Raw genomic sequence first — 25100 nt, forward strand, 5'->3', positions numbered from 1 at the left:
TCAGAAAAATTTAATCTAAAGAGAGGAGTTAGACAAGGTTGTCCCTTGTCTCCTTTACTGTTTGATATTGTTTTAGAACCCTTAATATTAGCTATCCAACAAGTAAAGGAAATACAAGGTATACCTCACTCAGATAGAGAATATAAGGTATCTGCTTATGCAGATGATTTACTATTGTATTTGAGGAATCCAGAATCTACCATTCCATATTTACTTGAGCTGATTGAGGAATTTGGAAAGTTTTCAGGATATAAGATAAATTGGAATAAATCAGAAGTTCTTCCATTAAATGTACATTGTACAAAAGGTTTATTTGATGCATTCTCTTTTGTTTGGAAAGAGGAGGCTATTAAATATCTTGGAATTTGGATTACAAAAACAATGGATGAAACAATAAAAATTAATGAAAAATATTTATTACAAAAAGTGACAGAGATGTGTGAGCAATGGAATCCTTTGCATTTATCTTGGTGGGGAAGAATACAAACTGTTAAAATGATGATCTTACCAGTAGTTTGTTACCAAATGGGGATGATACCAGTTTTCTTTCAAGAATCTTTTTATATAAAATTAAATAGGGTATTGACAAAATTTATTTGGATTGGTAAAAATCCCAGAATTGCTTTAGTGTCGTTGCAAAGGCCAATTGTGGAGGGTGGGGTAAATTTTCCCAATTTTTATAGGTACCATCAAGCCTATATTTTACGTCAAGGTATGTATTGGATCCTCCCAGAGCCCACTGATAATATTCCAGACTGGTTCTGGTTAGAATGGAGACTTATGTTTCCCTTGCATCAGTCATGTAATTAGTATCAAAATGCCAAGGGTATATAAAGCACAAATAAACAGATAGAGGAACCAGTTCAAAAAATACTTTCCACTTTCAACGGTGCTCAGAATCCAAGATGGAATGTAAGAACTCAGAGTGGGGGATTAACCCCTACCAGAACTCTTGTGGTATCTATCATTGCACCATGACTGCTGTGAAAAGTTGTTTTGAAACATTGAATAAAATAAGTGATACTTTGTAACTTGCACACTTTCAAATTGCTTATAATGTATGAATGATTCAAAGGTTAAGTAACTTAGCTGAAGATTGCTGCTAGCGTTAGTTTGGCTGGGTCCTGACGCGTTTCGCCTTACTGGCTTCCTCAGAGAACCCGCATACAATCTTGCATATTGTTATTTATCCTGGTTTGAGTTCTGGTAGGGGTTAATCCCCCACTCTGAGTTCTTACATTCCATCTTGGATTCTGAGCACCGTTGAAAGTGGAAAGTATTTTTTGAACTGGTTCCTCTATCTGTTTATTTGTGATTCCGTTTTTTGGAACTAGGCTTTTTTGACCTAACCCAGTCGTTTATAAAGGGTATATAAAGAACATAGAATATTTATGGATACCTGGAAAACTTTAAGATATATAAGTAATCTAACTCCTATTCCAATAAGTAAATCAACAACTCAAACGATTTGGTTAAACCCCAAGATCAAAGTTGGCGGTTTTAAAATCATCTGGAAACATTGGATGATAGCAGGTATTCGTATTTTGGATGATGTAATAAAAAATGGTAAGTTGCTGGAGTTTTCACAATTGCAACATAAATTTGATCTTAATAAGTCACAATATTTTAGATGGTTGCAATTGAAGCAATCCATTCAGGTAGGGTTCCCTGAATGGAAAAATCTTACTAATTATCATAGTTTGGAATTCTTGTGTTTCCAGATGGATTCAATAGGTTATGAAGCCGCACAGTGGTATAAATTAATATCTGGATTTGTAAATAAAAAACCAAAAAATGGTCTTAGAGCATTGAGATAAAGCATCAAATTAATGCATCTCAATGGCCACGACTTTGGTCTTGGAGGTTAAAATGTACGGTGTCAGCATCTATGAGACAAACTTGGTTTTTTCTTCTGCATAGAGCTTTTTGGACCCCTGTTCGTTTACAAAAGATAGATAGCTCTAAGTCTAATAGATGCTGGCACTGTCATGTTGAAGTTGGGACATTAGACCATCTTTTATTCTTTTGTCCATTTATTTTATCATTCTGGAAATCAATTTGGCCTCAAATTAATAGGATGTTAGAAAATCCGGTAGCCTTGTCATATGATACTATATTATTTGGAACAACTATGAGAGCAAGAAGCCAAATTTCATCAAGTAATAACAAACTTCTTTTTATTTTAACTGGAATAGCAATACAACAAATAACATACAACTGGAAAAAACATGACAGGTTAAATTACAATTTCTGGTGGAATTCTGTATGTCATATATACAAAATGGAACTTGCTATTGCAACACAAAAAGGATATGTGAGTAAATTTCATAAAATCTGGGGACCATTAACAGATTTTTGTAAAGAATGATTAATTTTCCTATGATTAGATTTTTGATTAGAGGGGATTAGGGTAGGAACACATTTCTGATTATTACATAATATATCAATACTTGAATGAATATATCAACATTAGAAGAAATTTGCAATAAAACTGAATTTATGTATTATTGATTGGAGGGGAGGGGAGGGGATGGGGGTAGGGGATTATTATATTAAATAAGAATTATATAAATTTAGATTTCTGACATAATAATATAACTTTATATTAATTTTTCTAAAGAAATGCTAACTGTGATAATAATATATGAGTTTATCAAGTGTGTATATTCAAGTTTTTATTGAGTTTATGTAAAACACTTGTAACATAAGAAAATGAATAAAGATTTATAAAAAAAGAAAAAATAGTTAATGTCTTATTAAAGAAATAACAGTTTTGCAAGAGGTAAAACTCTATAGTTTATAAATCTTTCCTTTTGGCTAAGTCTTATTAATAATAATATTGTAATTTATAGCTAAAGAGACATATAATCAAGAAACTGTTTTATTTTCCTTTTGTGATTATGATAAACATACCGAGGGCCTCAAAATAGTACCTGGTGGGCCGCGAGTTTGAGACCACTGCCCTAGAAGGTATAGAAAAGAAGTCCTACCTCTTTACTAGAGACCTCATGGGGCCCCCTCAAATCCCCAACCTCCAGTCCCATACACATCCCTTGGGCCAAAGCAGTTACTGAAAGTTCACTAGCCCAAGGAATGTAGGGCCTCCCTTTAGGTATAACTATCCCAAGGAACACCGAGGGCCAAAGGTAGAACCCATGAAGGATCTGGGAAAGGAAACCGGAATGCAAAGAGAAGCTTACCCAGAGGGGGACCATGAAACGCCCATGGAGGTAGGCAAGAGAAAGAAAGAGAGTCAGGAATGGGACATGGGAATTGGTCCATAATCTAGGAGTCATAATCCAAAGAGAAAAGGGAGAATGGGGAGGAGAACCTTTCAACTGTTCTTTGAGGTGGTGAATCTCTCCCTTTGGACTCTATGCTGGATAGTCAACCAGCATCAGTTTTCATCTGAATAAAGGTGCCCAGCCTTATTCTGACCAAACCCTATTTACATCGGGATGAACTAAATCTATATAAAAGACTGAATTTGCATAAGAAACTAATTTGCATAATCAGTCAATTAGTTGCTTGGATATAAGAGTACTAAAGAAGCATTGCAGTCCTGAGAGAACTTCTCAATTTTAATGGGAAGTGTTAAGTCCTAGATTATTTGATGGATTGATCATTTTGACTTCCTCTCATTATGATTGAAAAAGTAGGAGGAAATCAGGGCTTTCTGTGCTGCTTTATGTTGAGGAATGGGTAACCTTCAGGGGAGGAATGCTGGTGTCTTGCCTAACCTCCGGTGGAAAGGAAATCTTGGAACTACAAAGGATTGGAGTGTGGAATCAATATAACCATCCAGAGGACAACAGCTCGCTGATTTGGAGGATGTCACTATATAATACTCTTCCCAGCATTCTCTGGGGTGACTACCAAGTCTACACTGCTCCACTCAGGACCTCTACTCTAGGTGTTGTGCACGCTTAACAGTAATGTAATGTAATGTAATGTAATTTATTTCTTATATACCGCTACATCCGTTAGGTTCTAAGCGGTTTACAGAAAATATACATTAAGATTAGAAATAGGAAAGGTACTTGAAAAATTCCCTTACTGTCCCGAAGGCTCACAATCTAACTAAAGTACCTGGAGGGTAATAGAGAAGTGAAAAGTAGAGTTAGAGGAAAAATAAAAATAAAATAAACATTTTAACAAGATTTTAGTTTCCAGAAAAAGGGCTTCTTCAGGGAAGAGACTTGGCCGACAGTCCCAGGATGTCTATGTCTCCTCCCCTGCGATGTTCTCCCATCCATGCATTCTGTTTGTACTATTTTTCCCATTCTTCTATTTCTATGGCTCTAGTACACTTTCTCCTCTTGATGCTGACTTTTCCCAATCTATTTCTCCATATCAAACCGCTGCATTCCTCAAGACCACATGTTGCATACCTTCCAAATTAATCACCTCACCTTCCCTTTAGTCTTTTACCTTCGCAGCTCTGACGCTGCAACATTTTCTTCCTCTTATTCAACCATCCCCATTCTGTCTGAGTGCATCTCGTCTGTCAACATGCTTCTCCTACTCTTGTTTATACTCTCTTGCTCCTTCTTTTGCTCTCTGCTGGGGATATCAATCCCAATCCTGGTCATTCTTGCTCTACTTATGCAGGTCACACTGCAATGTTTCCAATATTATTTCTGTTCCTCTCCTTTTCCCTTCTTCTCTGCCTTTCTCATGTGCCCTATGGAATGTCTGCACTATCTCTTGAGCTCTCCAGCTCTCCATCCGCTTGCACTAACTGAGACCTGGCTGTGCCCTGAAGACTCTACTTCAGTTGCTGTTCTGTGTCATGGAGGTTACTTTTTCTTCCATATACCTTGCCCAGTTGCTCATAGAGGTGGTATCGTGCTGTTACGCTCACTTTCTTGTAGATTTCAACCTCTTCTTTCACCTCAAGTCTCGCTGCTTTCCTTCAAAGTCCACTCCATCCATCTGTTTGCTCCTCTACTTCTCTGACTAGAAGTCATTTATTGACCCGCTGATAAGTCCCTTTCTTCCTTTCTGACTGGCTTTGACTCCTGACTTTCCTTCTTTCTTGAACCTTCATCTCCTTTCCTCATTTTTGATGATTTTTTAACATTCGTGCTAATGAAACCTCTGACTCTTATGCTTCTAGGTTTCTTGCTTTAATAACGTCATTCAATCTTCAGCTATGCTCCACTACCCCTTCGCACCAGAATGGCCACTGCCTTGATCTTGTCTTTTTCTTCAACTATTCTATTACTAATTTCCTCACCTCAGTTCTTCCCCTCTCTGGCCATCATTCATCACCCTCCCCCAGACCCGGCCAATCTCCACCAATACATTTAGGAATCTTCAGGCTATTGACCCTTGCACTCTCTCCACCACTGTTTCTTCCCTCCTCTCACCCACTATATTATACAAGTCCGTCAATGAGTCTGCCTCTTCCTATAATACCATTCTCTCCTCTGATCTTGATACCCCTCACATCTCCAATTCCACACTCTAAGACATGCCAAACCCCAGCCCTTGCTGACCTCTAAAATCTACGTTCCTGTGCCTGGTCTGCTGACCATTTTTGTTTCAAATTCTATACTCGCACTTACTTCATACAATTCAAATTCCTTCTAGTCTGCTCTTTCATAGCCAATCAAGACTACTACACCCATTTGACTCTCTTGACTCCAGTCCTTGTCGTCTCTTTGCCATACTGAACTCTCTACTTAGTGCCCTCACCTCTAATCTCCACTTTCTCCCAGACTATGGCTGAGGTTCACAAGATTAGCCTTCAGTTCTCAACCAGGTCACCTCCACCTCTCCTTTCTCCAGTCCATTCTGTCAACTCTCCTTCAACCCCTAATACCCTTTTCTGAAATCACTGAAGAGGAAACTACAATATCCAAACTCAATATCTGTTCCTCTGATCTGATTCCCACCTATCTACTCAGCACTGTCTTCTCCTATCGTCATCCCTTTTATCTGTCATATTTTCAGTCTTTCACTTTCCACTTAAACTGTTCCTAACATCTTCAAACATGCCTTAGTTACACCACTCATCAAAAAACCCTCACTGGACCTTCCCTTCCCGTCCAACTATTGTCTTATCACCCTCCTCCCTTTCTTATCCAAGCTACTTTGAACTTGCTGTTTACCGCCATTGTATTGACTTTCTTTCATCTCAAGCATGTACTGGGAAGTGAGAGGCTGATAAGCACAGACGGAGAGAGGGACCGTGGGGTGATTGTGTCTGAGGATCTAAAGGCATCTAAACAGTATGATAAGGCGGTGGTTGTAGCCAGAAGGATGCTAGTCTGTATAGAAAGAGGAATAACCAGCAGAAGAAGGAAGGTGTTGATGCCCCTGTATAGGGTTTTTTTTTCTTAATATATATTCCGCATATCCTACAATTCTATGCGGATTACAAATTATTCAGGTACTCAAGTATTATTCCCTAACTGTCCCGGCGTATTGTGTTCAGTTTTGGAGACTGTATCTGGTGAAGAATATAAAAAGACTTAAAGCGGTCCAGAGGAAGGTGATGAAAATGGTAAGGGGTTTGAACCAAAAGAAGTACGAGAAGAGACTGGAAGACCTAAACATGTATACTCTAGAGGAGAGGAGGGACAGGAGAGATATGAGACAGACATTTAGGGCTCCTTTTACAAAGGTGCGCTAGCGTTTTTAACGCACACAATGGATTAGCGCGCACTAGCCAAAAAACTACTACCTGCTCAAGAGGAGGTGGTAGCAGCTAGCGTGCGCTATTCCACGCGTTAAGGCCCTAACGCACCTTCGTAAAAGGAGCCCTTAAATACTTGAAAGGTATTAATATAGAACCAAATATTTTCCAGAGAAGGGAAAATGGTTAAGATAGAGGGCATATCTTGAGGTTGCAGGGAGGAGGACTTAGGAATAATGTTAGGAAATTCTTTTTCACGGAGGGGGTGGTGGATAGCTGGAATGCCCTCCCAAGGGAGGTGGTGGAGAGGAAAACAGTAATGGAATTCAAAAAAGCATGGGATAAACACAAAGGATCTCTAATTAGAAAATAAAGAACTAAGATCGGTATTGGACAAACTTGTACGGTTTGTATCTCATATGTGGTGGTTCAGTGTAGGATGGACTGGGGAGGGCATCAATGGGAACTCCACTAATGGGACCTGACAACAAATCCAAGACCGATAGTATGGCACACGACCTCCTCCTACTGGAGAATTGGTCCAGGACCTGGCAACTAAACTTCAATGCCAAAAAATGCAAGGTCATGCACCTAGGCAACAGAAATCCATGTAAGACTTACACTCTTAATGGTGAGATCCTAGAGAGAACTGTAGCGGAACGAGACTTAGGGGTAATCATCAGTGAGGACATGAAGACTGCAACTCAGGTGGAGAAAGCTTCATCTAAAGCCAGACAAATCATGGGTTGCATACGAAGGAGTTTCGTTAGCCGTAAGCCCGAAGTCATAATGCCATTATATAGGTCCATGGTGAGACCCCATCTGGAATACTGTGTACAATTCTGGAGACCACATTACCGCAAAGATGTGCTGAGACTAGAGTCGGTCCAGCGAATGGCCACACGGATGGTCACGGGGCTCAGGGATCTCCCGTATGAGGAACGGCTGAATAAGCTGCAGCTCTACTCCCTTGAGGAACGCAGGGAGAGGGGGGACATGATCGAGACATTCAAGTACCTCACGCGCCGTATCGAGGTGGGGGAGGATATCTTCTTCTTCAAGGAACCCACGTCAACACGAGGGCATCCATGGAAAATCAGGGGAGGGACATTACATGGCGACACCAGGAAATACTTCTTCACCGAGAGGGTGGTGGATCGATGGAATGGTCTTCCGATGCAGGTGATTGAGGCCAGCAGTGTGCCTGATTTTAAGGCTAAATGGGATCGAAAGGTGGGATCTCTTCGCAAAGAGAGGTAGGGGAGGGTCATTGATGTGGGCAGACTTGATGGGCCTTGGCCCTTATCTGCCGTCACCTTCTATGTTTCTATGTTTCTATAATTTGGAACATGAAGACGTTATTGGCCAGACTTTATGGTAGATATTTTGCAAACAACGGGATGGTTGGATAGGCTGGAGTGAGCTTGGACGGCAACTTCAGCAGTTGGAACCTAAGACATTACCAGGTGGACTTTAGTCAATGGCCTAGAAATATCAAAGAAGAGACAAGTTAACTTAATCATGTATTTCTAATGAGAATAACTAATGGGTAGACTGGATGGACCATTCAGGTCTTTATCTGCCATAATTTACTATGTTACTATACTATATGGCCTTTGGTCAAAAACTGTTGCTGTAATGACCGGACCATATGGGATAGACAAAAGGGTTTATTTTTAAATGGAGGAAATAGTGTAGCTGCAAACAAAGTCTTATGGTGCAGTAGAACTATTAGAGGCTGGTTCTGACTGAGGGCGCTGCATTCTGAAGTGCGTTGGGATTTTGCAGTTAATGCATGCTAATTGTCAAACCTCTAGGTTAACTGTTAGGAGCATTTCAAGCAGATTCCCACTCAATTACACAAAGGAAATGTCATTACTGCACATTAAGAGAGTAATTCTGACTATAAGCAGCATGTGTATTTAGGCACATAAAGGGATCCTATTTTGAGCCTTTTCTATCAAGGTAAGTGGACTCCTACTTTTCTTTTTTAGAATAATAGCTGATTGAGTAGATTTGCTTTTATGTGTTTAAGCATGAGCACTTATGCCAGCCATAGAACTGGTGTAAAAGCTTGTGCCTAGATTACAGGATATGTTCAAAAACATAGAGGAGAAGTTATCAACATGGGCTGTTGCTAAGATGTGTTATTTGCTTATGATATATTTAAGGGAGCCTTGTTTGAGTATCATACATTGAATTATTGGTGGCCCCTGTGTACAAATTCATTTAAACACTGTTTTATATGCTATCATTAATTTAAGAAAATGATAAAATATTAAAAAATTATACACTATTAATGATTAGCAATTTAGGATAGGATGGAGGTTTTTGATCAATGAAAGAAATCTAACACCACAAACACTCTAGGGAGAACCATACATGTTCCCTAAGTGGTGTATCTGAGATCTTTTCCTCCATTTAGGCTTTATACTTTAGTATCAACTTGTTGTGGTACTAGTCTTTTGATTGTTGATATATATCTTTCACCATTCTTTTTTGATTATTTTACTCTAACTCATGCTATTTTAACTCAGGTCCCATTTTATACAATCAGATCTAGTTAGTAATTGGTCTGATAACTCTCCTCCCCCCCCAAAGTATTCTATAAGTAACACAGGCATTTACATGCATACTTGCCTCCCAATTTCATTTGAGATAGTGCAGTCTAAATAACTAAATCTGTTCAGATGGTGTTAATGGCACTGTGTTATCTGCCATGTTAAAGAGTTAATGCACAACTAGCTCCAAGTTAACTGTAAGGAGAGGTCACTATTTATTCCATTTTCTATGTTAACATCAGCAATTAGCTTGTGTTAAACATTGCATTATGTTAACTATTAGTATTCCAGTCATGTTAATAGCTAATGCAGCTGAATAAACGGGCCCCCGAGCAGGAAGAGGCTAAAAAATCAAACAACCCCCCCATCTATTAAATTTTGTGTCATGCAAAATCATTTAGTCTATTCTTTTCAGTTCATTATGAAATATTTTCATTTGTATGAGGTTAAAGAATTTGATGAATTGTTTTTTTTCTCGTTTCAAGGAAATAAGCAAGCTGGCTGCTCAGATCAGGAGGCTGTATGGTGCAAACAAGAGAGCTGCAAAACCCTTCTGGCTGTGTGTGACTGGTTTATTGGCACACAGCTCTATTCAAGAAGAGTGCTTGAGAATGAATGATGGCTTTTCCAATTATCTGGTGAGTTACCTTTTTTTATTGGGATTCACCCAAAGTGAATACAGTGGTGCCTCGCATAAAGAACGCCTCGCACAGCGAACGCTGCACACAACGAACTTCATGTCATGATTCATACAACGAACTTCGTTTCACACAACGAAGTCGCCCGAGCTTCCACGATCGCTGCCGATGTATTGCATCCTTCCGCGCAGGCACTGCAGGCAGTCGTTAGTCACTGCGCTTAACTTAAGCACATATCGCGGCAATCGTTCTTCATTACAAATTAAATCACGCACGTATCACAGCAGTCGTCCTTTTAAGATAAACTCAATATTTTTTATATATCATGGCTTCTAAAAAAAGCAGGAAGGTGATTTCTGTTGAAATGAAACGGGAAATAATTAGAAGGAGTGAATGTGGGGTAAAACAGTGTGACCTCGTCAAAGAGTTTGGCCTCAGCAAGACCACCATTTTGACAAATTTATCTTTTTTTATGTCATCTTAGCATATTTTATGCTGCAGAACGAATTATTTTTTTTAACATGTATTGTTATGGGAAAACGCGTTTCACATAACGAACTTTTCGCATAACAAACTTGCTCCTGGAACGAATTAAGTTCGTTGTGTGAGGCACCACTGTACATTGAATAGTACATTGAATAGTACTATTACCAATTATATTATAGTACCAATACATTGAATAGTAATCAGGTATTCTTAAATAGTCTGCCTATTTGTCCCAGCAACCTCACAATCTAAATATGGTACTTGGGGCAATGGTTAGTTAAAGGACTTGCCTAGAATCACAAGGAGCAGGCTGGGATTGAACTTACTGGGAATAAACATGGATAAAGGAGAGCTGATTGACATAGTGGATCTAGATTTTCAGAAAGCTTTTGACAGTTCTTCATGAGAAGTTCCTGAGAAAATTAAAGAGTCATGGGATAGGAGGCAATGATTTGTTGTGAGTTAGGAATTGGTTATTGGACAGAAAACAGAAGGTAGTGTTAAATGGCCATTTTTCTCAATGGAGGAGGATAAATAGTGGAGTGCCACAGGGATCTGTACTATTTATAAACGATCTAGAAATTGAAATGACAAGTGAGGTGATTACATTTGCAGATAACACTAAACTGTTTAAAGTTGTTAAAATGCATGCAGACTGTGAAAAATTGCAGGCAGACCGTAGGAAATTGGAAGACTGTGCATCAAACGGCAGATGAAATTTAATGTGGACAAATGCAAAGTGATTCATATTAGGAAGAATAATCCAAATCAAAAGGGTCCTTTTACTAAGGCGTGCTAGTCTCTCTTAGCGTGCGCTAAATATTAGTGTGTGCTAAATGCTAATGCACGGCAACGCATCCATAGGATATAATGAACGCATTAGCAATGCGTTAGCATTTAGCGCACGCTAAGACACACTAGCGTGCCTTAGTAAAAAGACTCCATAGTTACCAGTTGTTAGTGTCCACCTTAGGGATCAATGCCCAAGATAAAGATCTAGGTGTCATTATAGACAATACGCTGAAACCTTCTGCGCAACGTGTGGCGGCGGTCAAAAAAAGTAAACAAGATGTTAGGAATTATTAGAAAAGGGATGGTAAATAAGACTAAGAATATTATAATGCCTCTTTTTTGCTCTGTGGTGTGACCTCACCTATCGCTTTCAATTTTGGTTGCCAAATCTCAAAAAAGATATAGCGGACTTGGAATAGGTTCAAAGAAGAGCGACCAAGATGATAAAGAGGATGAAACTCCTCTCGTATGAGGAAAGACTAAAGAGGTTAGGGCTCTTCAGCTCGGAAAAGACGGCTGAGGGGAGATGTGATTGAAGTCTACAAAATCCTGAGTGGTATAATGGGTACAAGTGAATTGATTTTTTTACTGCGTCAAAAATTACAGACTTAACTTAAAGTTACAGGGAAATAATTTTAAAACCAATAAAAAGAAATATTTTTCCACATAGAGAATAGTTAAGCTCTGGAATGCGTTGCCAGAGGATGTGGTAACTGCGGTTAATGTAGATGGGTTTATTGAAGGGTTGGACATGTTCCTGGAGGAAAAGTCCATAGTCTACTATTGATATAGACTAGGGAAAGCCACTGCTTTCCCTGAGATAAGTAGCATGGAATGTTGCTACCATTTGGGCTTTTGCCAGGTACTTGTGACCTGGATTGGCCACTGTGGAAACAGGATACTGGGCTAGATGGATCATTGGTCTGACCCAGTATGACTATAAGTTCTTAGATCAGCTAGGCATGCTAATCTAGGTGCCTAATGGTAAGCGCTTTTTATAGAATCAGGGCCATAGTAACCTGGAGAGGACCAGGGAAGCAGGTACCTTTGTATGGGGAGACACTATTAAGGTAGGAAGTCTCTTTATCATTTTGAAGACCTAGATTGAAGGCACAGATTGAATACAAATCTTTGTGGGTTTTTGACTGCTTACAAGAAATGTTGATGGTACTTAAGTTATGTTAATAATCAAAAAAGGTCTTTTGGTTAATCCTACCCTTTGTTTGCCTGCATTCCTGAGAAATCCAAGCCTGCTGCTCGCCCACATTACCACAGTAGACAATAGAGGTCAGTTCTTGTGCTGTTTTTACACAAATGACTTTTTTTGTATTAGTCTGTTGTGTGCCAGGTAACTGTGACAGTTTCAAATTGAGATGTGTGTGATTTCTGTTCATGTTCAGTTTCTAAAATAATTAATATTTGAGCACATTAAAATCATAGAACTGGCTATCATTCACTTAATTGAGAAGAAACATTTGTGTATTTAAATTTGGGGTTGTTTTTTTTAGATGGATACAACACAGGAGCATTATTTTGACTTATTCCCATTAGAACAAATTGTATACCTTACCCCTGATTCAGAGCATGGTAAGTATCTAGTTTTTGAAAATTTCATATTATATTTATTCATTTTAATTAAATATGCTTAGCAATTGGGAGAGCTAAGAATAACAAGTGTGTGCAAAAAGTACATTACAGGAATGACCAATAGTTAAAAATCATCACTGAGCAGCAAAAATTTCCTACCATGATGAAATGTCAACATTTGTCCAGACTATTCCTGTTTTCATTTGTAATTGTCTCACATATTCATTATACATGACCACTAGGGTTGTCCAGTAAAACCTAAAGTTGAAAAAACCGTGTGAGTTGAAGTTTTTCCCATGAATGTGATTGTGTTTGATCAGAAAATAATTTAAAAAAATGTTTTAGAGCCCATCCCAAGGTCGCTCAAAGCCACTGATTACATAAAACTATGTTTTTCTTCATTTTTGCATAAAGGAGCAAATTTCTTTGTATTTTAGCTATAACTTTTATGTTTTAACACTCAGCAATGATACACTGGACATTTTATGCAAAAAATCTAGCAGTATTTTATTCCAATATCTGTACTTTCTTGTGGAAAATAACAGAAATTTAACATACTTTGTTAATAGCTAAACACTTACACTTTGGTGTAGTCAACTACCAATGGCGTTCCAAACACTCAAGCATTCAATGTCTTCTTGATAGTTCTTCTGTGATGCTGTTCAACTCCTTGCAACAAGGCCTCATGGGTCTGTAGTTCTGCCAGTGGCAAAGTCAGTTTAATACCTTGCTCGGCTGTGTCGTTAACCACTTTCACTGTGTTGACACACTGTTCAGCAGTATGAAAGTTTGGATCTTTAGACGACATGTCCACTGGCTTTGACAACCATTCATTGATAATACTAAGAGTGTGAAACAGGAAATGTGATTCAGGTCCAACCAAGTCTCCCAGTGGCGTGCTTTGGTTTACCTCCTTAAAAACTGTTCAGGCACTAGTGTGTTCAATAGCTTTGAAGTCATGTTCAGCTGTTAGCAAAGTATGTTAAGTTTCTGCTATTTTCCATATCCCCTTTAGCATTTGTTAATTGGTTTTTGGATTTACACTATGCTCTCCACTTAGTTATCTTTTTTTATTTCATACCATCTTTTAGCTTTCATCAAAATCATGTCCCACACCCCCAAAATTTTTGTTTACACTTATTCTCACTTCACACCTATTCTACTCCCACAGTAAGGAGATGACAGTTTGCAATGAACCTCACAATTTGTTATTCTGCTTCCATGGAACCTCCTCCTAAAGGAGTCAGTGCTGTCAAATAAAACTGTGGTTCAGGTCTCCTCCTCCCCGCCTAAAGACTCTCACCTCAAGACACCCTATCTGAAAACACATTAGGCATGAAGCTTCAAATCCCATCTCCATCCTGCTGGCTTTTCATGACCCTCCCTCCTCCTGTAGGCCACCAAGCCTACCTGAAGCAATTGGTGGTTATTTAGTAGTATGGTGCAAAGTAGAGAATGACACAGGGACAAATTTGTCCCTGTCCCCATGGATTTTGTCCCTGCCCCATCCGTGCAAGCTCTGTTCTTTTCTACACAAGCCTTGAGCACTTTAAAATCATAAGCGTTTGAGACTTGTGCAGATGAGGACAGAGCTTGCAGAGATGAGACAGGGACAAAACTTGAAGGGACAGAACAGGGACAAATTTGTCCCTGTGCCATTCTCTACATGCACCATACTACTAAATAACCACTGATTGCTTCAGGTAGGCTTGGGGGGCCCTACCGGTGGGGGAGAGGGTGGGGGGGTTCTTTGTGGAAAGTCATGGAGAGCCAGCAGGATGGTGGTAGGATTTGAAGCTTCATACCTAATGTGTTTTCAGGTAGGGTGGCTTGAGGTGGGAGTCTTTAGTAGGGGGGGAGGAGACCTGAATTAACAACTTATGAGGTTCATTGCAAACTGTTGTTTCTTTACTGTGGGAGTCACTAAGCTGTGCTACATATTTACCACAGATTAGTTACTTCTGCAGTAAATTAAGATGAGGTAAATTTGCCTTATTTGCCTTATTTTACTGCAGATAGTAACTCCCCCTGACTTCTCCCTCTAATTCTACAAACTTGTGCACGCAATTATACACTGATCACACAAAGTTGCATGCACAGAATAGTGTCGGTGTTAATAATTAGCTGCTAATTGGATTTAACAACTTTTGGCAATAATTGGTGTTGATTGGCACTAATTAGCAGTTATGCACGCAACCGCCTTTAGTCAGTATTCTATGGACTAGATTCACAAAGCAAACCAATCATGTACCAATCAGTTTGCAACCCCCTTTGCGACCAGATTTCCCTTGGACACCTTTCACTAACCTCTCCTGTGATCCGCTTCAAATCCGTGCATGCAAATGAGGAAAAACACATGCAAAGTAGACAGGCACGCGATTCACCAACCAAATTTTCCAAACCGACTGGGCTGGCCGTTCATCCCAAGAAGCGACCGCTGGGGACCAGTCGAAAACGTCTCTCTGACTCTCCGAAGCCCTGCTCTCTGCACACCCTGCTCTCTGCTGCCCCGATCTCTCCTGCCTGCAGCCCCGACTCTCCCGCTGCCCTGATCTCCTGCCTGTCCCGACTCTCCCACCCTTCCCCGTAGTGCAAGCCCATGGCTTTAACCCGCGGGCTTAAGCGGGTTAAAACCATGGGCTCAAGTTAAAAAAGAAAAAAAAAAAAAAATCTGTGCCAGGCCTGGAGGTCCAGCGCATGCACAGACCATTTACAGATGGTCTGCGCATGCGCTGGGATCGCTATAGAGCGATCTGGGGGAGGCAGATGGGGGCATTCCTGAGATCGCCCCCATCTGCATATTGGCGCTTTGAGAATTAATTGGACCTGCACGGATTGGGCCCGATCAGGCAGGCTCATGAATCTAGCCCTATTAGTTTTGCAATCAAAATCTATCATATGCAACCGCAAGGGGATATGAACTTGGGAGTAGAGGTCTGCACGGGAACGGGGATCGCGGGAATCCCGCGGGTTCCCCCCCTGGCCCACGGGACTCCCACGGGGATGCCCCCCTGACCCACGGGACTCCCACGGGGACGCCGCCTGGCCCACGGGACTCCCACGGGGATGAAAACAGCCTACCTAAATTTTGGCGATGCAGGCATGCAGCTTACAAGTCCGGCATCGCGGCAGGAAATAGCCATGCTGAGCAGTGAGCTCAGCACGTACACAGATGAAAGCCTTGCTTGCTGATTGGTCCGGCGGCCCAGGCTTTCATCTGTGTACATGCTGAGCTCAGTGCTCAGCATGGCTATTTCCTGCTGCGACGCCGGACTTGTAAGCTGCATGCCTGCATCGCCAGAATTTAGGTAGGCTGTTTTCATCCCCGTGGGAGTCTCGTGCTCTATGGCTCTAAGTCTTCTTTAAGTCTTCTTACTGCAGAGTTGGTTCCATTCTCGGTAGGGGATACCTCGGTAGGCTCACTGCTCAGCTACTTGGAACCCAGATTCGATCCTGTTCTGGGTGGAGGACATTTGTGGGGTGGGGTTGGGTGGGGTGAGGAGGAGGGCCAGTTTGCGACATCGTGCAGGCTCACCACTCTGCCTCTGCCGGCAAAAGCACAGTCTGTCCCATTCTAGGGGGAGAAATCCTAGCAGGGACCAGGCTGCACCACAATACTGGCTTCTAGAAAGCACAATGGACTGGGGGGGGTCTAGCAGTGTGTGGCACCATTTGGACCCATGCAGACTTGCACGGCCATTCAGATGCTGACCTGAGGTCCCTTTCCATCCAGCATCTGCCCCTCCCCTTCTTTCCATCCAGCATCTGCCCCTCTGTCTGCTGCTTCTGCCCAGCATCTGATCTGTCTCCTCTCTTCCTCCTTTCTGCCCCCTCTGTCATCCCATCCATCATCCACCCTTCTTTCTCCCCCCCTTCCATCCAGCATCTGCCCATCTTTCCCCCCTTTCAGCCCAGCATCTGCTTCATTTCTCTTTCTCCCCTTCTATTCAGTGTCTGCTCCATCTTTCTCTTTCCTCCCTTCCATCCGTATCCTCCCCCTCTCCTCCTTTCCATTCAATGTCTTCCTCCCCTATCCTTTTCTTTCCAACCATCATCTGTCTTTTTCTCTCTCCCCAGGCATTCCAGTTTGTCTTATCTTTCCCCTTTCATCCAGTGTGTCTGATCCCTCCCCATTTCTATCTACAGTCTGTCTCCTCTCACCTCCTACATCCAGTATCTACCCCTTCCCACCTGACACCTCAGCCGCCGCCAGACTGATGCAAAGCCTTCCCTCTGATGTCAGCTCTGACTTCGGGGGAAGACTTCTGGGTCGGCTACATATGGCTTGCTGCAGGCTGCCTCCAACCCCTGCTGTTATCTGGACTCGAATGAAGTGGTGGAAGGGAGTGCATTTTTGGACACAGAAGTCATGAACTGGGGAGAGAGGAAAGGAGGGAAAGAGATGCTGAGGTGGGGGAGGGAATAGAAAGGGAGAATTGGGTGTGGGTGTGTCAATGAGCGGGAAAGAGAGATGGTTGTGTACACACGGCAAATGGAAGAAAGAGGAGAATTTTTGGTCGTAGGGAGGAAAGTACAGAATATGATAGGGAAGAAAAAGATGAGAGTGAGAAATGTGGCAAGGGAACAATGGGGCAGATTGAAAGGGATGCAAGAGGGAGGAATATTGGACAGTGGTGAAGGGAATGGAGGGAGAGATGTGGCATAATGCTGGAGAGGGGTGATAGAAGGAGAAATGTTGGGCGTGGGGCTGGTGGGCAGGCACGAAAGATGAGAAAGAGATAAATGCTGGACCATGGTAGGGGGAACCAATGGACAGCAACAGAAGAATTTACAGAAGATGGGAAAGCGGAAAAAAGAAACTGGGACCAACTTTATGGAAAAATAAGTCTCCAGACAACAAAGGTAAAAAAACGGAATTTATTGACTAAAATATGTTAGCTTTGGGAAATGTATATGGCAGATGTCTTTGTATTGTGTTCAAAAGAAAAGGAAATGCATTTCTGGTTTTATTTCTACAGTGTTGAAGTACTTGTTGACCCTTGCTGTGACTGGTGGGGATCCCCAAGCACCGCCAGCAGAGGACCTCCTCTAGAGATGGCCAGAACTCCCCTCCACCAAGCGCAGCAGTCGCTGGCAGCATCCATGAGCCACTGAGGTGCCAGCATCTGTGACTCAGGGATGCTACTGCTGCCTGCCAAGCTTGGCAAAAGGGACCCCCGGCTAACTGCAAAGGAAGTCCTTAGCTGACAGTTTGTGGGTTCTCATCAGCTGAGTATTTATATTTTATATTTACATTAGAGGTTCTGGTAGAAACCCATTTACAAAGTATGTATTCTTCCCAATTAATTTTTCCAAATTAGTAAAGTCTCTTTGCTTATTTGTAAATGGGTCTCTACCAGAGCCTTTAATTCAGTAGCATAATTAAATAAAATAACTATATAAAATAATTAAATAAAATAACAAGAAAGAGACTTGGGAGTGATTGTCAGGGAAGACATGAAGTCGGCAAACCAAGTGGAGCAAGCTTCATCCAAAGCAAGGCAAATCATAGGTTGCATACGCAGGAGTTTCATCAGCCGTAAACCTGAAGTCATTATGCCACTGTATAGATCCATGGTGAGACCGCACCTGGAGTACTGTGTGCAATTCTGGAGGCCGCATTACCGCAAGGATGTGCTGAGATTGGAGTCGGTCCAGAGGATGGCCACCAGGATGGTCTCGGGACTCAGGGAGCTCCCGTACGAGGAGCGGTTAGGGAATTTGCAGCTCTACTCACTCGAGGAGCGTCGAGAGAGGGGAGATATGATAGAGACATTCAAATATCTCACGGGCCGCATCAAGGTGGAAGAAGACATCTTCTTCTTCAAGGGTCCCGCGGCAACAAGGGGGCATTCGTGGAAAATCAGGGGCGGGAAACTGCACGGTGACACTAGGAAGTTCTTCTTTACTGAAAGGGTGGTTGATCGCTGGAATAGTCTTCCACTTCGGGTTATTGAGGCCACCAGTGTGGCGGATTTTAAGGCCAGATGGGATAGACATGTGGGATCTATCCGCAAAGATAGATAGCGAGGATCACTGGAGTGGGCAGACTTGATGGGCCGTGGCCCTTATCTGCCGTCTATTTCTATGTTTCTATGTTTCTATTTCTGAAGTTTATAGGGAAGGGTGGTGACGGAGGGGATTCCTTGCGGGGACGGGTGGGGACGGAGGGGATTCCTCGTGGGAACGGGTGGGGACGGAGGGGATTCCTGGTGGGGACGGAGGGATTCCTCACGGGGACGGGTGGGGACGGGTGGGATTTTGGCGGGGACGGGTGGGATTTCTGTCCCCGCGCAACTCTCTACTTGGGAGGAGGATGGGCTGGTCAATGGAGTGACTAGCAAAAGTGTGTGCAATTTATAGAATACTAACATTTACATACCTAACTGCCTGCGGTTAGGCATGGGCATTTACACCAACCATTGAGCTAGCATAAGTGCTCGCACCTAAATTGGGTGTCGCAAGTGTAGACTTATACTAGTATTTGGTAATGGTGACTGCACATGCAATTGCGATATAGAATACGCATTTAATGTAGTTTATCCCGGCATCCTTTTGAGAATTATCCCCTCAGTTTATTTGCCTATTTTGGTTACTCTGAAAACTAGGAGCAGAGCTAATTGTCAGGATTTGTGAGTTATAGCTGGCTCATTTCTCTCATGTTTGAGCTGCTATCTATAACAAAATAATAATTGGGTAAGGCAAATTTATACAATACTCTGTGGGTTATATAAATATCTAGCCAATATTCGAAGCAATTTAAGGGGGCAGAAGAGCCTCCTGCCTGCTTAAATTGCTTGTCTGTGGTTAACTGCCAATATTCAGTGACACTTAGTCAGTTATGGTGCAGGCGGTAACTGCGCATGTTCGTGGGTGCTAACTGGTTATCTTGTGGCTGTTCCAGGGCAGAGTTGACCGTGTAAACCGTGCCGAGCTCTACGCTTGCAGAGATGCGCGGTATACAAACCTAAGGTTTAGTTTAGTTTAGTTGACCTTTATGTAGTTAAGTGCCAGTATTCAGCCCTTGTCCACTTAACTTGGGCTGTACAAATAGCATTCCTGTTTTTAAGCTTATGCAATCAAGGGCTGAATATTGCACTTAACTGTATAGTGACCAACCTAGAACCAGATATTTAGTTATGGTGCCTGGACATGGCCCAGCATTGAATATGTCCAGGAATATAGCTGGTGGTGGACATAAAAATACTGACTTGACTGCCGCCAGCTGAATATTGACCGGTATGTTTAAATCATGACCTGCCCAGCTTGCCCTAACTCCTCCTCAGAGCTTTCCTACAGTAAAATCGTGATTGTGCAACATAATTTTATAAGATTCCATTTATGCACATAAAACACAATTTTAGGTAGGACAGTGATTTATAAAATTCCCCTCTGTTTTCTGGAAATTTGCTAAACACTGTATGAATGGGAAATAGTGATGGTGATCTCTGCAATGACTGGTTAGTTATTTATGTATTTTGATTTCAAGCTCTTGAAGAAATTGATCCTCAGAAAATTTACATTCTCGGAGGTCTTGTAGATGAAAGCATTCAAAAGGTAATTTTACAGTTAACTTGGCACATTGCTATATAAACAAATCTGAGAGCCAGACCTGCAAGAAAATAATTTTAAGCAGCACTATCTATTATAATAAAACCCTAGCCGCGCATGCGCACTTGAAACTCCGTGCCTCCGCATGCGCAGTAGAAGAACCACCGAGCACCACCTCCTGTCCCAGCTGACTTTAACAACTCTCACCTCCCTCCCACCTCCCTGATTAGTAAAAAGCGTACCTTTAAAATCCCTGTTGGTCCAGCAGTGAACCGGGGCAGGAACGTAGGAAGATCGCTCTTGCCCCGGTTCACCACTGGATCACCAGGGGTTTTAATGGTATGCTTTTTACTAATTGGGGAAGTGGAAAGGAGGCGAGTGTTGTTAGAGTTGGCCAGGAAAGGAGGCAGGAGGGATCCTGCCTGTCCTGGCCCACCAGGTCTTAAGACAGGCCCGGTGGAGAGGCTTGCAACAGGTCCAGGAGGGGGGGGCAGGTGGGAGCTGACATAAATATAAACCAAGACCCCCATTTTTGGGTCTTTATTGGCCCTGAAATCTTGGCTTATATTCAAGTATTTATGGTAAACTGTTGCAAATGGAGAAAATGTCAGCCCTACAAGGAGGGAAGCAAGGTTAGTGGGTAAGTTTTTGAAAATCTGGGACCATTTTCTCATGCCTGTCACCGAGAGTGCACAGTTGGTTGGTGAATCCGCTGGTAATTTGAGTATCTAGGGCTGTGGTCTCCAACATGCGGCCCCCAAAGTTCTTCACTGCAGCCCTCAAACAGTTGCTGAAATGCTCTTCAAATCCTGTAAATTTGTATATTTCAATCTTGCCCACTAGACTGCAAACAATCTCTTTAACTACATTACTCAGGTGTCTCATTTATGGAGTTTGCTGCTGTTGACAATCCTAAATAAAGTGAGTTGAAGTGTTGTAGAATCAGTATTAATGTTTAATACCCAGCCTGAACAAGCAGGTCAAGGCAATTTACAAAATTAGTAGTAGGTGTAAGCTTGAAATCTTTTGGTGGCCCACAGAACTCTTATATTCATACTGTGACCCTTTTTCATGAAAAAGGTTGGAGACTACTGATCTAGGGGGAAAGAAATTGTAAAATTATAAAATGATATAATGAAATGTAGGTGATAGAAAGACATGATATTCTGAGTCACAATCAAAATATGTTAATGTTGATGCAGCGTTGGAAGTGTTGCTTAATAAAAGATAAATAAATTCTATGCTACTGCGTACATTGCATGAGAATGATTCTGTGTAGAAGTGTCATATTTTTTTCTCTTTCCTGATTTTCAGAAACTGACGCTTCAGAAAGCATATGAGCAGGGTTTGCAGACTGCAAGGCTACCCATACAAGAGTATATGATTAAAGATGGCAATATAAAGAACTTTCATTCTGAGATCCTAGCCATCAATCAAGGTAATGGTCTGATCCAACATACTGATAAGCAGGGACTCTAAGTAAAGTGAACAGGGCACAAAATTCCTCCTTATTTGTTCTTCATTAATGTCAATGGTGCAGTCTGGCAAGTGATGCACTTGTGTGGCACTAACTGGGTGGGGGGGGGGGCAAGGTATATGAGGCCTGATGGGCTGTAGAAGAAACAATAGCTTAGACTTAAGAAAATCTTCTTGCCATCTGCCTCATTGCCCACAGGTGCCAGATATAAGCTTCAGCATGAGAGCAATTAACCTTGACTTCTCAACCAAACCACCTCTACCTCTCCCTCCCCCTGCCTCCTCTGTCAATCCTCTCTCAGCCCTTGCCTCCTTTTCTTCCTTTCCTAAAATCACTGAAGAGGAAACTGCACCTCTTCTTTCCTCTTCCAAACTCACTACCTGCTCCTCTGATCCGATTACTACCCCTATACTCAATGCTGTCTCTCCTACGGTCACCCCCCTTCTATCTGTCACATCCTCAATCTATCACTTTCCACTGCAACTGCCCCCGATGCCTTCAAACATGCCGTAATTACACCGCTCCTCAAACTATCGACCAATCTCCCTCCTCCCCTTATCCATGCTAATTGATTGTGCTGTTCACCGCTGCTACCTGGACTTTCTATCATCCCTAGTCATCCCTGACCCATTCAAATCAGTCTTTTGCCCCATGCACTCTACTGAAACTGCCCTTGCCAAAGTCTCCAATGACCTCTTCCTATCCAGATCCAAAGGCCACTACTTTATCCTCATCCTTTTTGATCTGCTGCTATGACACAGTGGACCACTGCCTTTTCCTTCACATGTTGTCCTCATTTGGATTCTGGGACCCCATTCTCTCCTCGTTCTCTTCCTATCTCTCACATTGTACCTTTAGTGTATGCAGTGATAGAACCTCCACCACTGCTCTCCCACTATCAATTGGCATACCCTAGGGCTCTGTCGTGGAACCTCTTCTCCATTTATACTCATTCCCTTGGTGCTCTGATCTCACATGATTTTCAATATCATCTCTATACTGATGATTCCTAGACCTACCTCTCTACACTTGAAATATATACAGCAGGGCTGCCCAAGTCCGGTCCTTGAGATCTGCTGGCAGGCCAGGTTTTCAGGATATCCACAATGAATATGCATGAGAGAGATTTGCCTGCACTGCCTTCTTGGTATGCAAATCTCTCATGCATATTCATTGTGGGTATCCTGAAAACCTGGCCTGCCAGCAGATTTCGAGGACTGGATTTGGGCAGCCCTGCTCTACAGGAATCCAAGCCCAAGTCTCAGCATGCTTGTATGACATTGCTGCCTTGATGTCCTACCATCACTTAAAACTAAGGAAAGCAAAAAGAAGACCAAACTCTGCACAAAACTAAATGGATACACACAGGAGCACAGAATTCCAGACCTTCAAACTGAAGCTTTAATGTTACCAATAGGAAGTGGAACAAGAAAAATAGACCCAACAAGGACTGTGTTTTGGCTACAAAGCCTGCATCAGGAGTCCTCAGGTTGTCCACTCAACAACTAATGTAGCAATCTAATTCAACACAAGTTCACATGCAAATGTGCTTTCCTGAAGCAGGCTTTGTAGCCAAAACACGGTCCTTGTTGGGTCTTGACATTAAAGCTTCAGTTTGAAGGTCTGGTCATCTCTGCTCCTTTGTGTGTCACTGAAGACTGAACTACTTATCCTTCCACCCAAACCTACATCTCCTCTCCCTCCATTCAATAGCACAGTGGGGTCTAGGATGATTCAGTGCAGCCAGTTCAGCACGGCTGTTTCAGCCAGCTTGGTTCAGCATGGCCATTTAACCATAGCTGTTTCATTGCGGCCATTGTAATGGCGAGTGCTTACCTTGCTGAAGCTGTGAGGTATGAAAGAAAGGGTGGGGGGAATAGCCCCCCTTGTCCCATTGGTGCTTCTTTCCTTTCTCTTCATCCACCCATGGCCATTTTCTCCTACCTCCACATAATTTGGTGACTTCAAGGTTTATAAGGTTTCCCTTTATAAAGGAACAGGAAGTTGTCCAGTGCTTTTTTCTTTTCACTTCACCCACCATGGGTTCACAAATACAAACAAAACCCAATCAGACAGGGGTATCATTTGCTGCTCATGCCAACATGAGGTAGAGTCAGCATTAGAATCATCAGTCAATACAGTAAGTCAGCCTGAAACAGAAGCATAGGAGGCAAGGTTGGTCTGGGATTGTCTGATTTTTGGAGCCGCTAAAATGCAGTCATAGGCAGCAAAGACTGGGAAACACTAATTTAGAGGATAGAAAAAAAAGAGCATAGATAAATCTGAGGGAGGTGAGAGAAGACAGAAGAATGAGGAAGGAAGAAAGATTTAAGAAAAAAAAGAGGAAACAGGGTATGAGAGGTTTTTGGGATATATGATAGTGCCAGCAATCTCTATTTTTGTGTATTCACTGAAAATCAGAGCAAGCCAAGTGTATTTAACATTTCTTCCCGAGTGTCATTATGGATCTTTATTTGACAGTGTTTGATGTCTTAGCCACATACTACAAAACTGGAAACTGGCCTGAAGCATTGAAAGCTGGTGTTCCTGCTAGAAAAGGCTTTGTTCTTCAAAAACAACAGTACACTGAAGACAAGAAAATGTCCTCTTAAAATGCAGCCAGCAGACAAATGAGAGGGCAGCTTGCAGATACTGATAATTGTTCACATACTGATCAATATGGTGACCAAGCATTTAGCTTCTACTCATGGCACAAAACTTCCTGCACAGAAACTCCAACATTCATCTGCTAAGTTGCCTAGTTCCAGGAGGCTATTTTTGGATTTCTGACGGCCTCTACCTTATTATGCATTATGGAACCTGCAGCACTGATTACAGTCGAAGACTACAAATACCACATTATTTAGGATGTAAGTTCAAAACCAGGCCTCCCGACAAAGTCCGGGAAAAAAGTAATTGTCAGATTTGTTTCCAGATTGTGGAATCAAAATGTTGTTACAGGGTTTCTCACCAAAATTTCAATTGGGCATCACTGATTTTAAATGTACTCATACATTAAAAAACATTTATTTAAATGCTGTGAACCTGTAATCTTTCTCAGGGAAAGAGAGTTTGTTCCTTGGAATGTAATTATTTGCAGAAATGTGTAGCCAGAAAATTTTTGTTTTGGGATTCCTGTATCATTTCAAGAATGCAGATTTTTTTTGAGGAAGGGGGGTCATTTTACTATCACAGGAACAATTTTATTAAAGTGTGTTCTCTTTAGGAAAAGACTACATTCTTTTGGAAAGTGTTTGCACTCCTATCAAAGAGGGCAGGCTCTTCAAAAGTGTGTACTATTGATGGCATAAGAAAACCCCCACAAAATTTTGTGTGTTTTGTGTTCATTTTTGTTTGTCAGCAGA

At 41.9% G+C, this 25100-nt stretch overlaps 1 protein-coding gene across 3 annotated transcripts in view; it reads left to right on the plus strand.

Moving 5' to 3' along the window:
* Positions 1 to 25100, plus strand: part of TRMT10B (tRNA methyltransferase 10B) — a 120058-nt gene that overhangs the window by 55782 nt on the left and 39176 nt on the right. For 2 of the 3 annotated variants that reach the window (XM_033916462.1, XM_033916480.1), the window contains exons 5-9: positions 9690 to 9842; positions 12629 to 12707; positions 20197 to 20264; positions 21573 to 21696; positions 24217 to 24770. In XM_033916462.1, the coding sequence (XP_033772353.1) occupies positions 9690 to 9842; positions 12629 to 12707; positions 20197 to 20264; positions 21573 to 21696; positions 24217 to 24347 (555 nt within the window). In that variant the 3' untranslated portion in view covers positions 24348 to 24770. Of the gene's footprint in view, positions 1 to 9689; positions 9843 to 12628; positions 12708 to 20196; positions 20265 to 21572; positions 21697 to 24216; positions 24771 to 25100 lie in introns of those variants that run through there. The other variant, XM_033916470.1, reaches the window with a different exon arrangement.

Source organism: Geotrypetes seraphini, chromosome 1 (genome assembly GCF_902459505.1).
Source record: "Geotrypetes seraphini chromosome 1, aGeoSer1.1, whole genome shotgun sequence".
NCBI classification, from domain to species: Eukaryota; Metazoa; Chordata; class Amphibia; order Gymnophiona; family Dermophiidae; genus Geotrypetes; species Geotrypetes seraphini.